The following is a 15,393-nucleotide window of genomic DNA, read 5'->3' as shown; positions in this document are numbered from 1 at the left end:
TCCTTTCTCTTTGCAGGGAAGCCTTACCCTCCTCTGAATTGCTTTGAGGAGGAGGAGTCAGTTTTCAAAACATTGTTAAGGCAGAAGGCCCTCAGAGGTACAACTAAAGCTCAAGGATTTTGCTGTGGGGGAAGGGAAGGCAAAACTGTTTCTCTGCAAAGAATCACAGTATCACAGTATAAGTAAGGTTGGAAGAGACCTCGAGGATCATCGAGTCCAACCTGAATCATAGAATCAACCAGGTTGGAAAAGATCTCAGAGATCATCAAGTCCAACTTGTCAACCAACACCTCCTGACTACTAAACCATGGCTCCAAGTGACTCATCCAATCCCCTCTTGAACACCTCCAGGGATGGGGACTCCACCACCTCCCTGGGCAGCACATCCCAAGGGCCAATTACTCTTTCTGGGAAGAATTTCTCCTCACCTCCAGCCTAAACCTCCCCTGGCACAGCTTGAGACTGTGTTCTCTTGTTCTGAGGCTGCTTGCCTGGGAGAAGAGACCAACCCTCACCTGCCTACAACCTCCCTTCAGGGAGTTGGAGAGAGCAAGAAGGTCTCCCCTGAGCCTCCTCTTCTGCAGGCTAAACAACCCCAGCTCCCTCAGCCTCTCCTCACAGGGCTGTGCTCAAGGCCTCTCCCCAGCTTTGTTGCCCTTCTCTGGACACAGTCAAGTGTCTCAATGTCCTCCTTAAACTGAGGAGCCCAGAACTGGACACAGGACTCAAGGTGTGGCCTAAGCAGTGCTGAGTACAGCATTACCAGTTTCAGGGCTCTGTGTTTTCTAGCTGGCTTGGCATCGTTTGCTATTAGTTGATTTATCAGCATGCAAATGCAGTTGAAGAGAAGCAGCTCTGTCCTCAGCTAAGCCCTTCACACAGTTGTGACATGGCCAAAATGGCTTCCACATGACATGAAATGGACACCAAACTGTGTGCAACCACTTGACACATCAAGACCTATAGGCAAAACCTGCAGGTGTGAAACACTACTCAGCATTTGCCATGAACTCAGCATCACAGAACCAACCAGGTTGGAAGGGAACTCCAAGATCATCAAGTCCCACCAACAACACTTGAAGGAAGATATCCTTTTCCTGGTTAAAACTGCACCATATTCACTTGTGCTGTTTTAGGACATGTTGGTGCCTCAGATGGTCCTGAAGCAAAGAAGCATTCCCACAAACAGATTCAAATGCAGGATCAAAAGGGGGGGAAAGTGAAGGAAGAGAGGAAGAGGAACTGCTAGAGAGAGAAATCTGCAGAAAGACAGAAATGCTTTTACTTACTTGTAGGCCCATTTGAAACACAGAGTGACCCATGAAGTTAGCCAACATTCGAATGAGAGCTGCACCCTGGGGGGAATAAAAACAAAACCCAAGACAATCAGAAGGTATCACTTTTGTACATCAGAGTTACACAGCAAGGAACTGCAGGAGGTGCTGCCAGCCAGCACTGGGACCTGGGGAACTGCTGATCAATAGACCCTTAATGTGTGTTGGAATAAAAAGAGAGAGAGGAGATCATCACAGCTCACAGGATGTTAGGGGTTGGAAAGGACCTCTGGAAAGCTTCCAGTCCAAGCCCCTGCCAGAGCAGGACCATAGAATCCAGCACAGGTCACACAGGAACAGGGCTGGAAAGGCTCCAGAGAAGGAGACTCCACAACCTCTCTGGGCAGCCTGCTCCAGGGCTCTGGCACCCTCACAGTCAAGAAGCTCCTCCTCATGTTGAGGTGGAACCTCCTGTGCTGGAGTTTCTATCCATTGCCCCTTGTCCTATATCCCAGGGTGCAAATGAGCAGAGCCTGTCCCTGTCCCTTCCTTCCTTCCAGGGGTCCTCTCCAGACTGAACAGCCCCAGGGCTCTCAGCCTCTCCTCCCCAGGCAGTGCTGCAGTCCCTTCAGCATCCTTGGAGCCCTCTTTTGGACTCTCTCCAGCAGATCCCTGTCCCTCCTGAACTGGGGAGCCCAGAGCTGGATGCAATATTCCAGGTGAGGTCATAGTATCATAGTATCATTCAGGGTTGGAAGGGACCACAAGGATCATCTAGTTCCAACCCCCCTGCCATGGGCAGGGACACCCCACACTAGATCAGCCTGGCCAGAGCCTCAGCCAGCCTGGCCTTAAACACCTCCAGGGACAGGGCACCAACCACCTCCCTGGACAACCCATTGCAGGGCTTCACCACTCTCAAGGTGAAGAACTTCCTCCTCCCCTCCAGCCTGAATCTCTCCACCTCCAGCTTCATTCCATTCCCCCTAGTCCTATCACTACCTGAGATCCTGAGCAGTCCCTCCCCAGCCTCCCCCTTCTTTTTCAGCCTGGAGAAGAAGACTCTGGGGAGACCTTAGAGCTGCTTTGTAATACCTGAAGGGATCCTTCTCATCAGCCAACACCCCCAAGTCTCTTTCTTCAGAGCTGCTCTTAACCCACTCTGCATCCAGCCTGGATTTGTGCCTGGGATTGGCCCAGATGCAGAACCCTGCACTCTGACTTGTTGAACCCCATGCATAATAACTGTCCTGTGAGCACAGTTCACTAACCACCTTCACATCAGGTCTCAGCAGGGCAGAGTCGAGGGGGAGGAGAACCTCCCTGGATCATGCAAATGCTTACAAGGAACAGTGAGGAAGCAGACTGGTGCTCTTAATATCCTGCCCCATAGGCAGGTCATAAAAGACTCTCCCTCCACTGCAGGAGGATGGATGTGTCAGCTCCACAACTGGTTGTCCCCAGCCCTTCTGTTCACTCCAGAGTGCTGCACAGTTGTAAATGAGAGCAAAAGATAATGTCCATGCTAAATTCTGCCACAAAGATTAGTCATAGCAATTTCACCTCCTTTATACTACTGTAAATCAGAGTTCAGTGACACTGCTCTCCTTTGTGAGAGCCTTCAAGATCTAATGATCTGGAAGTGGATCATTCCCATAGGCATTTATAAGATATGGACATATGTATTTGATTGATTAGCAGCCAGCTTGTTCCCCAGACCGCCTTGCAAAGAGCTAAGTGTTTGTCTAACACTCTCCTTATACCAGTTCTTGTGCTTTTGGCCCCTCCAGGCAAAGCAGGGATCTAAAAAATGCCTTTTGTTTCACAGAGGATTCTACCTCTCGGAGCTCACACCAAGGAGCAGCTCCTGCCAGAGCAGCCGTCTTTAGAGCACTAGTGCTCCACTTCACATAGCAGTTCCTTTGCAGCTCTGGTTTGAAGATTGAGCTGTAACCTCCCACTTTGTCACACAGGCTCCAGCAAACCAGCCTCCCAGTCCCAGCAGGCACACATTCTACCCAGCACTGATCTCCACAGCAGAGGGGAGAGGCTGAACGCAGCGCCGGCGAACCAAAGGGTGGAAGAAAAGGTGATGCTGGAACTCAACCACCTCAGCTACAGCTGGAGGCTCAGCAACTAGGCTTAGAAGACAAAAAGGAAACTTCTCACAAAGATTCAGAGGTTGTAAAGCCAAAAGGACTATTACAACAAAGTAATCTGACTTCCTGCACTACGAGGGGTCAAACAGTAATTGAGGAGAAAAGCCTCTCGCTTCTCTTTCCACAACAGCATCCATCTCAGAAAGACTCAAGAGCAGGAAAGTGGTTCACAGTACCACAGGGCTTGCCACAAGCAGTATTTTGTTCTCACTCTACTGGGAGAGCAGTCCCAGCTGCAACACACAGCAGCACTGAAAATAACCACCATGGAAAGAGATGACTGCTTGAGCTGGCAGGACCAGAGGTCAGGAATCACCACTACCCCTATTGCACTGGAGGAGCAGAGTGAGTGAACTTCTCAGAGATGCTTAAGCAGATGGCTTTGTCTAAACAGATAAACAGAAGGATAAAATGATACCATAAATAGAAGAATAAAACAATATAATGGATAGAAGAATAAAATACTAACAGAAGAATAACAGAATAAATATGATAAATAAAGAGAATAAAGCCTGTAAGCAACTCGGGCAGGGCAAAACCACACAAAGCATGAAACTGAGCAGACTGAATCCTTACAAATCCTTCCCCATGAGGGTGGTGAGAGACTGGCATAGGTTGCCCAGGGAGGTGGTGGAAGCCTTATGCCTGGAGGTGTTTGCAGCCAGGCTGGATGTGGCTATGAGCAACCTGCTGTAGTGTGAGGTGTCCCTGCCCATGGCAAGGGGGTTGGAACTGGCTGATCCTTGAGGCCCCTTCCAGCCCTGACAATTCTGTGATTATGAAATCATCTTTATTTAAAGATGACAGGTACACTTTCCTTCCAGAAGGCTGTAATCATTTTAGGATTGATATCACTTGGCTAATCTACTGAATCCGATAGCGCATTAGACCCTTAATGGGAAGGTTGTGAGTTCAAGCCTGCAGTGGGCACTAGTGTCCTCCCTACTCTAGTCATGAGAGCTGTGGTGACAGGTTCGACTCGATGATCTTTGAGGTCCCTTCCAACCTTAGGAATACTGAATACTGAACTATTGAAAGGAAAAGAAGTCTTTATCTGACATGACATCAGCCTGGCTTGGTGAGCACACCTATGTGATTGTGCCCCTGTACTCTGCATTGGTTAGGCCACACCTTGAGTCCTGTGTCCAGTTCTGGGCCCCTCAGTTTAAGAAGGACATCGAGACACTTGAAGGTGTCCAGAGAAGGGCAACAAGGCTGGGGAGAGTCCTTGAGCACAGCCCTGTGAGGAGAGGCTGAGGGAGCTGGGGTTGCTTAGCCTGGAGAAGAGGAGGCTCAGGGGTGACCTCATTGCCCTCTACAACTACCTGAAGGGAGGTTGTAGCCAGGTGGGAGTTGGTCTCTCCTCTCTAGCAACCAGCACCAGAACAAGAGGACACAGTCTCAAGCTGTACCAGAGGAAGTTTAGGTTGGAGGTGAGGAGAAAGTTCTTCCCAGAGAGAGTCATTGGCCATTGGGATGTGCTGCCCAGGGAGGTGGTGGAGTCACCATCCCTGGAGGTGTTCAAGAGGGGATTGGATGTGGCACTTGGTGCCATGGTCTAGTCATGAGGTCTGTGCTGACAGGTTGGACTCAATGAGCTTTGAGGTCTCTTCCAACCCTGGTGATACTGTGAGACTGTGAAACAAAGACAGTTTTCTACTCACTCCCTTGCTCTTTCTTTCTCACAGTTTCAATCTCACACAGTAGCAATGGACATCTATTTCCATTTCTATTTAATTTCTACTTCTATTTCTATTTCTATTTCTACTTCTTCCTCCTTTGCCCCAGTAGCATCAGCTGTCCACTGGATATCCTGAGCTGGATGACAGGGATGGGGAGCAGAATGAAGCCCCCCATAATGCAAGAGGAGATAGTTACTGACCTAACAGACCACAGAAGATGCACACACAAGTCTGTGGGGTCAGATGGCATCTACCCAAGGGTACAGAGGGAGCTGGTGGAAGTGCTCACCAAGCCACTCTTCATCATTTATCAGCACTCCTGCCTGACTGGGGAGCTCCCTGTTGATGGGAGATTGCCAAATGTGACTCCATCTACACAAAGGGCCAGAAGGAGGATTCAGGGAACTACAGACCTGCCAGTCTGACCTTGGTGCCATGAAAGGTCAGAGAGTAGATCATCTTGAGCATCCAGGGCCAAGAAGGCCAACAGCACCCTGGCCTGTATTGGGGATGGTGGGGCCAGCAGGGACAGGGAAATGATGGTGCCTCTGTACTTGGCATTGGTGAGGCTGCACCTCAAGTACTGTGCTCAGTTTTGAGACCCTCACTACAGAGAGACAATGAGCTGCTGGATCACCTCCAGAGAAGAGCAGCAAAGCTGCTGCAGCTCTGGAGAACAGGGCTGGTGAGGAGCAGCTGAGGGAACTGGGATTGTTTAACATGGAGGAGACTGAAGGGAGACCTCATTGCTTTCTACATCTACCTGAAAGGAGGTTGTAGCAAGGTGGGGGTGGGTCTGTTCTTCCTAGTACCAAGTGCCAGGGGAGATTTAGATTGGATATCAGGGACTGAAAGAGTGGCCAGGCATTGGAACAGGCTGCCCAGGGAGGTGGTGGAGTCACTGTCCCTGGAGGTGTTAACAAACAAGAAGCGCAGCCATGGCACTTGGGGGCATGGTTTAATGACCATGGTGGTGTCAGCTCAGCAGTTGGGCTCCATGCTCTTAGAGGTCTTATCCTACCCCAACAATTCTATGATTCTGTGACTCTGCAGGCACTGCAACTCTGCTGGTTTCTGTGAGAAGCAAGCAAGCAAATACCTTCCTAGGATCGTCCCCACAGAGCCTTTTTCTAAGCAGAGAACAAGAACTGTCAGTTACACATGAAGAGAGCTACAGAATTCCTACCACAGAATTCCTCTCCAAGGTAACATTTAGCCTGAGGTTGGATGGAGCTATGGCTGGCCTTTAGACAGCAAACCAAATAAATCAGGAAGGAAAGACTGAATAGGAGATCCAAGCCACACAGGCAACACTCTCAGCTACTTTAGGAGGACCTTCTACCAATTAACTACCTGCAAGAAACCCACAAGTCCTAGGTACTAAACCTTCCAGGAGAATGTGCCTGATCCAGTTCTGCCATCCTCCCCACAAAGGGAAAGGGGGAAAGAGGGAAAGGGGGAAAGAGGAGAGAAAAAGGGGGGGAAAAGGGAGAAAGGGGGGGGGAAGGGAGAAAGGGGGGGAAAAGGGAGAAAGGGGGGGGAAGGGAGAAAGGGGGGGAAAAGGGAGAAAGGGGGGGAAAAGGGAGAAGGGGGGGAAGGGAGAAAGGGGGGGAAGGGGAGAGGGGGGAAAGGGGAGAAGGGGGGAAAGAAGGGGAAAAGGGGGGAAAGGGGGGAAGGGGAGGAAAGGGGGGGAAAGGGGAAGGGGGGAAGGGGAAGAGGGGGGAAGGGGAAAAGGGGAGAAAGGGGGGAAAGGGGGGAAAGGGAGAAAAGGGGGGAAAGGGGGGAAAGGGGGAAAAGGGGGAAAAGGGGGAAAAGGGGGGAAAAGGGGGGAAAAGGGGGAAAAGGGGGAAAAGGGGGGAGAAAGGGAGAAGGGGGGAGAAAGGGGAAGGTGGAGAAGGGGAAAGGGATTAATAAGAAAAAGGGGGAAAACAGAAAAACCAGAGAACCTCGAGAGGAAAAAACTGACTTGGGGAGAAGGGAGGAGAAACAGGAAGAAATGCAGCCCTTAGGGTGGAGGGGAGGTAAATGGAAGCAAAGGGAGGAAACCATTCCTGCCAGCTTTCCTGCGCGTTGAGAGCAAGCAGAACAGAGAGCAGTGATACATTCATGAGAGCAGAAGCACTCCACACGGCGCAGGCCCTGGGAAGGAGAGGGCACGGCAGCAAACAGTATGACTCTCACTGCAGATGAAGAGAGAGAGCTCTGCAGGCAGAAGTATCAAAAGGAAGGGGTATGCAGAGCAACTGGCATAAGGAAGAGGCCCTTACTAGAAAGGAGCCTGGCAGATGACTCTCCCCAGAGGGGCTTGGGAGGTAAGGAAGGTAAGAGCAGGAAGTTCAGTGGCAGGAGCACAGGAATGCAGCCTTAGGCTGGTCTGAATGGCCCAGCTTGCTGGCATTTCCACAGCCTACACACCTGGCCAGAGTGAACCATACAGACTCCAGAGGGTTCCCCACACCTTCTGAAAGCTTCTCTGATCTATACCTGAACCTACATAAAAGTCCTAAATCACAACAGCTCTCCCCAGCTGCAGAGGATGCCCTTTGGAACCTGTCAGCATCATTCTCTGAACTCCCTGGCAGGTAACTACTCTGCTCCCCACTCTCTCAGGGCAACTTCTGCTTTGCCAGCATTTGTCCAGCTGAGGATTGACATGGGGAGTCTTGAGGAGTGAACCTGGCTCCCCCAAAGCATAGCCTGCCTATTTATTGATGACTTGAGTGCTTTCCCCCAGGCAGTGGATGGCTCAGTACCTTGTCAAGAGAGAAACAGATTGCTTTAACAAGTCCAGTGAAAAGCAATTCCTTCCTATTCAAAACACATAGCCATGTTCTTGCCAGTGTGAAAGCTAACTCACCTGAAGCCACTGGATCTCACCCTAATAAAAGCCTACTCAGGCAACTACAGCAGATGTTCAGTCAGTGATTAATGGCACTACAGAGGGCTGGTGAAGCACTGCTCATTAGCAGAGCTCATGTATTGTAAGGCTCTCATATCAATATCCTGCAAATGAAAGGCAAATTGAGGCAGATCACAGTGAAAGCATTTGCCAAAGATCAGCCTGCATGGCAAAGACCATCCATAACCAAAATCAGGAGCAAAATTCATTTGTAAGTGAGCTGAACTCGTCTTTGAAATCCACAAGACACAGAGTTAAGGCCTTCAAGTCTCATTCTCTCCACGCCAAGATAAAGCAACCTGGGCTGCAGCCTTGATCTCAGATTAAATGAAACTTACTTTCAGAGTCCCACTCCTGCATTTCTGATCCTGTGGCATCAATACAGGTCACAACTCCTGTAAATTAATTGAATTCTCTGACTTACTGAACCATCCAGCTTCATTACACCTTATAACAAACCATTTTGGTTTCATCATTCCTGAGTAACAGACAATTGTTGTTCCATTTGCAACTTGTGTCCTGCAATCATTTCTTACACAAAAGAAAGCCCCAGAAGGAATCTCCTGTCTTGGTGTGGGATGACTGCCTAGCTCACTGGGGGATGGGAAGGCAAGTTGGTTTGGTATGCTTTGGGACCAACACCATCTGCCACCAGCAGGTGTTGTGTGAAATGAGGATCTGGGATGCTGGCCTGCAGGTGTCCAAAAGGAGGGAGCCTTGTGAAGGTAAGATCATAGAACCACAGAATTATCAGGGTTGGAAGGGACCTCAAGGCTCAGCCAGTTCCAACACCCCTGCCATGGGCAGGGACACCTCACACTACAGCAGGTTGCTCACAGCCACATCCAGCCTGGCTGCAAACACCTCCAGGCAGGAGGCTTCCACCACCTCCCTGGGCAACCTGTGCCAGTCTCTCACCACCCTCATGGGGAACAACTTCTTCCTCATATCCAACACAAAACCCCAACTTCAACCCACATTTTGAAGGTGAGGGTGCCCAGGAGAAAACTTTTGCCTAATTAATTGCTATTTTAATACTAAAGTTAACACCCCATGGGGTGTTAATGAACCAAACTAGGCAGATGCCAGACATGGTCTAGTCAATGTGGTGGTGTTAGGTCATAGGCTGGACTTGATGATCTCAGAGGTCTATTCCAGCCTCAACAGTTCTGTGATTATGAGATACTGGACTGTGTTACTCAACTCTCCTCCCAAATCATGCTAAACATCACCTAGAAGACAAGGAGCATCAGGGCTAGAGTGTAAAGCCCACAAGAGGAACATCTCTCAAGGCAGAAGGTTAGGCCACACCTTGAGTGCTGTCTCCAGTTCCAGGGCCCTAAGTTTAACAAAGATGTTGAGATGCTGGAACCTCTCCAGAGAGGAGCAACAAAGCTGGGGAGGGGTCTGGAGCACAGCCCTGTGAGGAGAGGCTGAGGGAGCTGGGGTTGCTCAGCCTGCAGAAGAGGAGGCTCAGGGGAGACCTTCTTGCTCTCTACAACTCCCTGAAGGGAGGTTGTAGCCAGGTGGGGGTTGGTCTCTTCTCCCAGGCAACCAGCACCAGAACAAGAGGACACAGTCTCAAGCTGTGCCAGGGGAGGTTTAGGCTGGAGGTGAGGAAGAAATTCTTCTCAGAAAGAGTAATTTGCCATTGGAATGTGCTGCCCAGGGAGGTGGTGCAGTCCCCATCACTGGAGGTGTTTAAAAACAGAACTGGCTGAGGCACTTGGTGCCATGGTTTAGCTGATGAGAAGGTGTTGGGGGATAGGTTGGACTGGATGATCTCAAATGTCTTTTCCAACCTGGTTAATTCTGTATTCTGTGAGGGTAGCAGCTACAAGAGGGGTCTGCAGGGGCACCAGCAGAAGCACCAGTAGCAGCAGGAGATGAAATGAAAAACCAGAGATGAGGACAGTCAAGGGGCTGTGCTCCTTCTCCTCCCCAAAGACAGGGATACCTTTCTTGGTGAGAGTTGCACCTGCAGTACAGTTTCACTTTTCCTGCTATTCCTGTTATATATTAGGGCTCTTGCAAAGCTTTGCATCTCCACTGTGTGGGATGTCAGCCAGGATTTATTAATCCTGAGATCATCCTGCAGTCAGTGCATTTATCACTGGCAGTCCTGAATCTGCTGTCTGTGTCATGTTAATAAATTAAGCAATTTGATTAACTTTCTGAACCTGTGTCAAGGCAGGAGACAGCAAATGTTCATTTTGTCAGATAGTTCTGTTAAGAGTCACAGAGTGTTAGGGGCTGGAAGGGACCTCCAAAGCTCATCAAGTCCAACCCCCCTGCCAGAGCAGGAGCACCCAGAGCAGATCACACAGCAACACATCCAGGCCAACTGTGTGCTGGACTGCATCAAGAGAAGGGTGACCAGCAGCACAAGGAAGGTGATTCTGCACCTGTACTCTGCTCTCAGGGGATCCCACCAGGAGTACTGCCTCCATTTCTGCTGTCCCCAGCATGAGAGGGACGTCTAACTCCTGAAGAGGGTCCAAAGGAGGGCCACAAGGGTGATCAGAGGGCTGGAGCACCTCCCCTACAGGGACAAGCAGTGAGAGCTGAAGCTGTCAGCCTGGGGAAAGGAAGGCTCCAGGGAGATCTTAGGGCAGCCTTCCAGCACCCAAAAAGGTCCTATGAGAAAGCTGAGAAAGGACTTTCTACAAGGGCTTGTAGTGATAGGACAAGAGGGAGTGCATGGATGCTCTTTTAGACTGGACTCTTCACAGCAAAGGTGGAGAGGTACTGGAGCAACTTGCCCAGGGCAGTGCTGGATGCCCCCTCCCTGGAGCTGTTCTAGAAATGGGTAGATTCAGATTGGATGTTAGGGAGAAGTTGTTCCCCATGAGGGTGGTGAGAGACTGGCACAGGTTGCCCAGCGAGGTGGTGGAAGCCTCATCCCTGGAGGTGTTTGCAGCCAGGCTGGATGTGGCTGTGAGCAACCTGCTGTAGTGTGAGGTGTCCCTGGCCATGGCAGGGGGGTTGGAACTGGCTGAGCTTTGAGGCCCCTTCCAACCCTAACAATTCTATGATTCTATGCTCAAGAGTGATCCCTGAAGAAGGGCAGAGTGCTTGCTAGCTGAAGGTAGATGATCTGTACAGAGCTGAGAGCAAAGCAAAGCACTTGAAATAATGACCTGATGAAGCCATTGCAGTGAAGGGAGCAATAGAGAACTCAGCAAAGCAGCACACAGCAGTATGCAGAAGCTAGGAGGCAAGGGCAAGGGGCCCTGTGTGGAGAGCTACAAATGAGCTTATATAAACTCATTCGGCATTCTCCTTTTAAGGACCAAAAATTGCCTCAGCGTTCCAAAAAGTACTCATGAGAGAGAAATGTCAGCAGCACAACACAGAAAGCATGAAGTGCCGCTGACTCTTGTGAGGGTGAAACAATCTGTTGTTGTGTAAAGGAGCTGGGAGGGGGAGAGTGAAAAGAGGACAACAGGCTGCCCCAGAAAGGGCACTGCTCTTACATCCTTCTCCCCACCAGCCCTCGTCATGCTTCCCTAGAAGATGCATTTCTTGTTTCCTTGCTAGTTTAGCTTTTATGTCTTTTGTTGGTTCTGGTTTAACCACAGGATTGAGATTCACCTGAATGCAGAAGCCTACACTGTAGCTATCTGATGCTTACTCACTTGTACACAAGTGAGCAACTGCCCAGGCTTCCTTTAAAGGCAATGGAGAGGAAAGCGAGCACTAGAGCTGTCCTGATTCATCTCCTCCAGAGATATGCACCCAAAATAGGATCACAGCATCACAGGATGCTAGGGGTTGGAAGGGAGCTCTGGAGGTCTTCCAGTCCAAGCCCCCTGCCAGAGCAGGAGCATAGAATCCAGCACAGGTCACACAGGAACACATCCAGACAGGGATGGAAAGGCTCCACAGAAGGAGACTCCACAACCTCTCTGGGCAGCCTGCTCCAGGGCTCTGCCACCCTCACAGTCAAGAAGTTCCTCCTCATGTTGAGGTGGAACCTCCTGTGCTGGAGTTTCCATCCACTGCCCCTTGTTCTATCCCAGGGCACAAGTGAGCAGAGCCTGTCCCTGTCCCTTCCTTCCTGACCCCCAGCCCTCAGCTATTGATATACATTGATCAGATCCCCTCTCAGTCTTCTCCTCTACAGACTAAACAGCCCCAGGGCTCTCAGCCTCTCCTCCCCAGGCAGTGCTGCAGTCCCTTCAGCATCCTTGCAGCCCTCCCTTGGACTCTCTCCAGCAGATCCCTGTCCCTCCTGAACTGGGGAGCCCAGATCTGGGCAATACTCGAGGTGAGGCCTCAGCAGGGCAGAGTAGATGGGGAGGAGAACCTCCCTGGATCTGCTGGACACAGAGGGAGATGAGGGCTACTCAGCTGCAGGAGTCTACACAGCAAACATCCCAAGTGAGAGGCCAGAAATCCCAGTGAAAATATTTTATCCTGCAACTTCCAGAACAACCTTAGAAAACGTGAAATGTAACCAGTGAGGGTAAATGTGGACAGTGCAGAGACAACTCCCTGCGGCTGCCAAGGCTGAAACAGCTTCGTGCAGGCTCATGTCTCCCCTTCCCTCATGAAACACCGAGCAGCAGCAATAACAATCACACAAACATCAACGGATCTCTTCTTCACTGCGTGTTTGCTGTTACTGGATGCTCCAACCCCCCCTCTCCCCCATCTCCATCAGCCGAGGTTTGAATGGGGAAAGACAAAGGCACGACATTGCCTTCCCCTTCCCCTGGGGACAGGTAAAGGGTACCCATCCTTCCCGCCAGGCGCAGGTCCCTCGCAGGTGTGTACTGGTGGGGGAGGTCTGCTGGGTTTGGGAGCTGTCATTAGCAGGGTGCTTGGCACCCATTGTACACCGGCCTGGGACACATCGGCTAGAAACGCCTTGAACAGAGCTCCCAGCCAGCGGCCGGTGCTCTCGCTCTCCTGTTCCCTTCCCTCGCTCCCCTTTGCCGCTCCCGTCTTGGACTCGCTCTGCATTCGCAGCGGAATGAAGTTCAGTAAGAGCAAGTGCAGGGTCCTGCATCTGGGTCGAGGCAATCCCAGGCACAAATACAGGCTGGGCAGTAACTGGCTGGAAAGCAGCCCTGAGGAGAGAGACTTGGGGGTGCTGGGGGAGGAGAAGCTCAACAGGAGCTCTCAGTGTGCACTTGCAGCCCACAAAGCCAATGAGATCCTGGGCTGCATCAGGAGAAGTGTGGCCAGCAGGGCAAGGGAGGTGATCCTCCCCCTCTGCTCAGCCCTGGTGAGACCCCACCTGGAGTACTGCCTCCAGTTCTGGAGCCCCTATTACAAGAGGGATGTGGAGGTGCTGGAAGGTGTCCAGAGAAGGGCCACAAGGATGAGCAGAGGGCTGGAGCACCTCTTCTATGAGGACAGACTGAAGGAGTTGGGGCTGTTCAGCCTGCAGAAGAGAAGGCTCCGAGGTGACCTCATTGTGGCCTTCCAGGATCTGAAGGGGGCCTACAGGAAGGCTGGGGAGGGACTGCTCAGGATCTCAGGGAGTGATGGGACTAGGGGGAATGGAATGAAGCTGGAGGTGGGGAGATTCAGGCTAGATGTGAGGAGGAATTCTTCCCCATGAGAGTGGTGAAGCCCTGCAATGGGTTGTCCAGGCAGGTGGTCAAGGCCCCATCCCTGGAGGTGTTTAAGAACAGGCTGGATGAGGCTCTGGCCAGGCTGATGTAGTGCGGGGTGTCCCTGCCCATGGCAGGGGGGTTGGAACTAGATGATCCTTGTGGTCCCTTCCAATTCTGACTGATACTATGATACTATGAATTGGAGAGCCCAGCACTGGGACCTGGCTTCCCCCCAGACCTGCCTGCGCCGGGGTCCTGCTCCCTGCCTGCCGGGAAGCTGCGGCTCCCTCGCACTACTCAGACACTGCCGCTGCAGGAGTTTCCCCTCATCGCAGCCGTGCCTGTGGACACTTTGATTCTGGCGGGTCCCTTTCCTGCGGATTTGTGCCACCTTATCCACGAGATGGGTTATAAACCCTGCGGGTCCGGAGCCTGCCACCGAGGAAGGACCCAGGGACCGTCGCCAAACCCCTGCTCCATCCATCCTCGTCAGCACAACCCGGCGTCCCCATCAGCTTTCCCTAAGGGTCCTGCCTTGCCTCGGAGTTTATAAGCGGGCTGAAGCTATTTTGTGGCTTAGCCTTTTCCACTGTCTGAATTCCCTAAATCGTACCAAAGTTGCCCACAAGCATCCTGCTAGAATTCGCCACCGAATCAAACCTGTCGATAACCTAATCAGTTTTACACCTCGTTCTGGGGCGGGGCTCTCGGGGAAAAGGAAGATCACTCTGCTCTTGTGATTCCTGCCTCCTTAGTTCAACCCCCACCAAATCATCTGCCTTGCCATTCTCTGTTCGGGAGTGAAAGCTGTTTGTGCTGATTTGGTTCAGAGCGACCCCTCGGTGGTGACATCAAAGCTACACTCAGGAAGCATCCCGGCAGGAAGGACAGCAGCAGGGAGGGAGGCGCTGAGCAGGGAACCATCGGACGACCAAGAAAACAATACACAGGTGAACTTCGAAGAAAAAACCATTTAGTTTGCTCATTCTCCATAAAGCCTCCACCCATCCAGCTTGGCTGCTTCCTCTGCCTCTTAAAACAGATAAAATAGAAAGAAAGAAAACCAAAACACCACCACCCAGCACAACAGACCCAAGGTGAATCATGAACCAAAAGAAACTTCCAAACCAGCCTGGATTAGTATGTAAAAGCACTGCTTATTTTTCAGACACAATGGGACACAGTCAGGGGGGCAACAGCTATTTTTCTGTGTGCTGGCACCTCTGCAATTCAGGATCAGGATTACTTTCTCTCCAGCTAAGGAAAGTGTGAGTTACTCCATCCTTCACCGTAATTACATTAGATTTGATTCATATTATTCACATAACTCCAGCTGGCTAGTGAAAAAGAATCTCCCTTTGTAGCAGTCATGTCCAGGCAACACCAACATAGTTATCCCCACACATCTTACAGAGTCACAGAATTACTGAGGCTAGAAAAGACCTCTGAGATCACCAAGCCCAGCCTGTGACCTAACACATCAGCTAAACCATGGCACCCAGTGCCACATCCAATCTGGCCTTAAACACCTCCAGGGATGGCGACACCACCACCTCCCTGGGCAGCACATCCCAGTCTCTCATTCCCCTTTCCATCAGGAAGTGCTTCCTGACATCCAACCTAACCCTCCCCTGGCACAGCTTCAGGCCATGCCCTCTGCTCCTGTCACAAGTTGCCTGGCACAAGAGCCTGACCCCCACCTGACTACAGCTTCCCTTCAGGGACTTGTAGAGAGTGATAAGGTCCCCCCTGAGCCTCCTCTTCTCCAGGCTAAGCAACCCCAGCTCCCTCAGCCTCTCCTCATAGGGCCTC

At 51.2% G+C, this 15,393-nt stretch overlaps 1 protein-coding gene across 1 annotated transcript in view; it reads right to left on the bottom strand.

Moving 5' to 3' along the window:
- The window catches only part of TRHDE (thyrotropin releasing hormone degrading enzyme), a 299,761-nt gene that overhangs the window by 129,441 nt on the left and 154,927 nt on the right, over positions 1–15,393 (bottom strand). Inside the window, exon 7 of the mRNA XM_068164774.1 lies at positions 1,290–1,355. Coding sequence (XP_068020875.1) covers positions 1,290–1,355 — 66 coding nt within the window. The remainder of the gene's footprint in view (positions 1–1,289; positions 1,356–15,393) is intronic.

This window comes from Melanerpes formicivorus, unplaced genomic scaffold (genome assembly GCF_026170545.1).
Source record: "Melanerpes formicivorus ecotype bairdi unplaced genomic scaffold, bMelFor1.0.p_v2 SCAF_3, whole genome shotgun sequence".
Lineage (NCBI taxonomy): Eukaryota > Metazoa > Chordata > Aves > Piciformes > Picidae > Melanerpes > Melanerpes formicivorus.
This window is presented reverse-complemented; position numbering and strand designations above follow the sequence as displayed.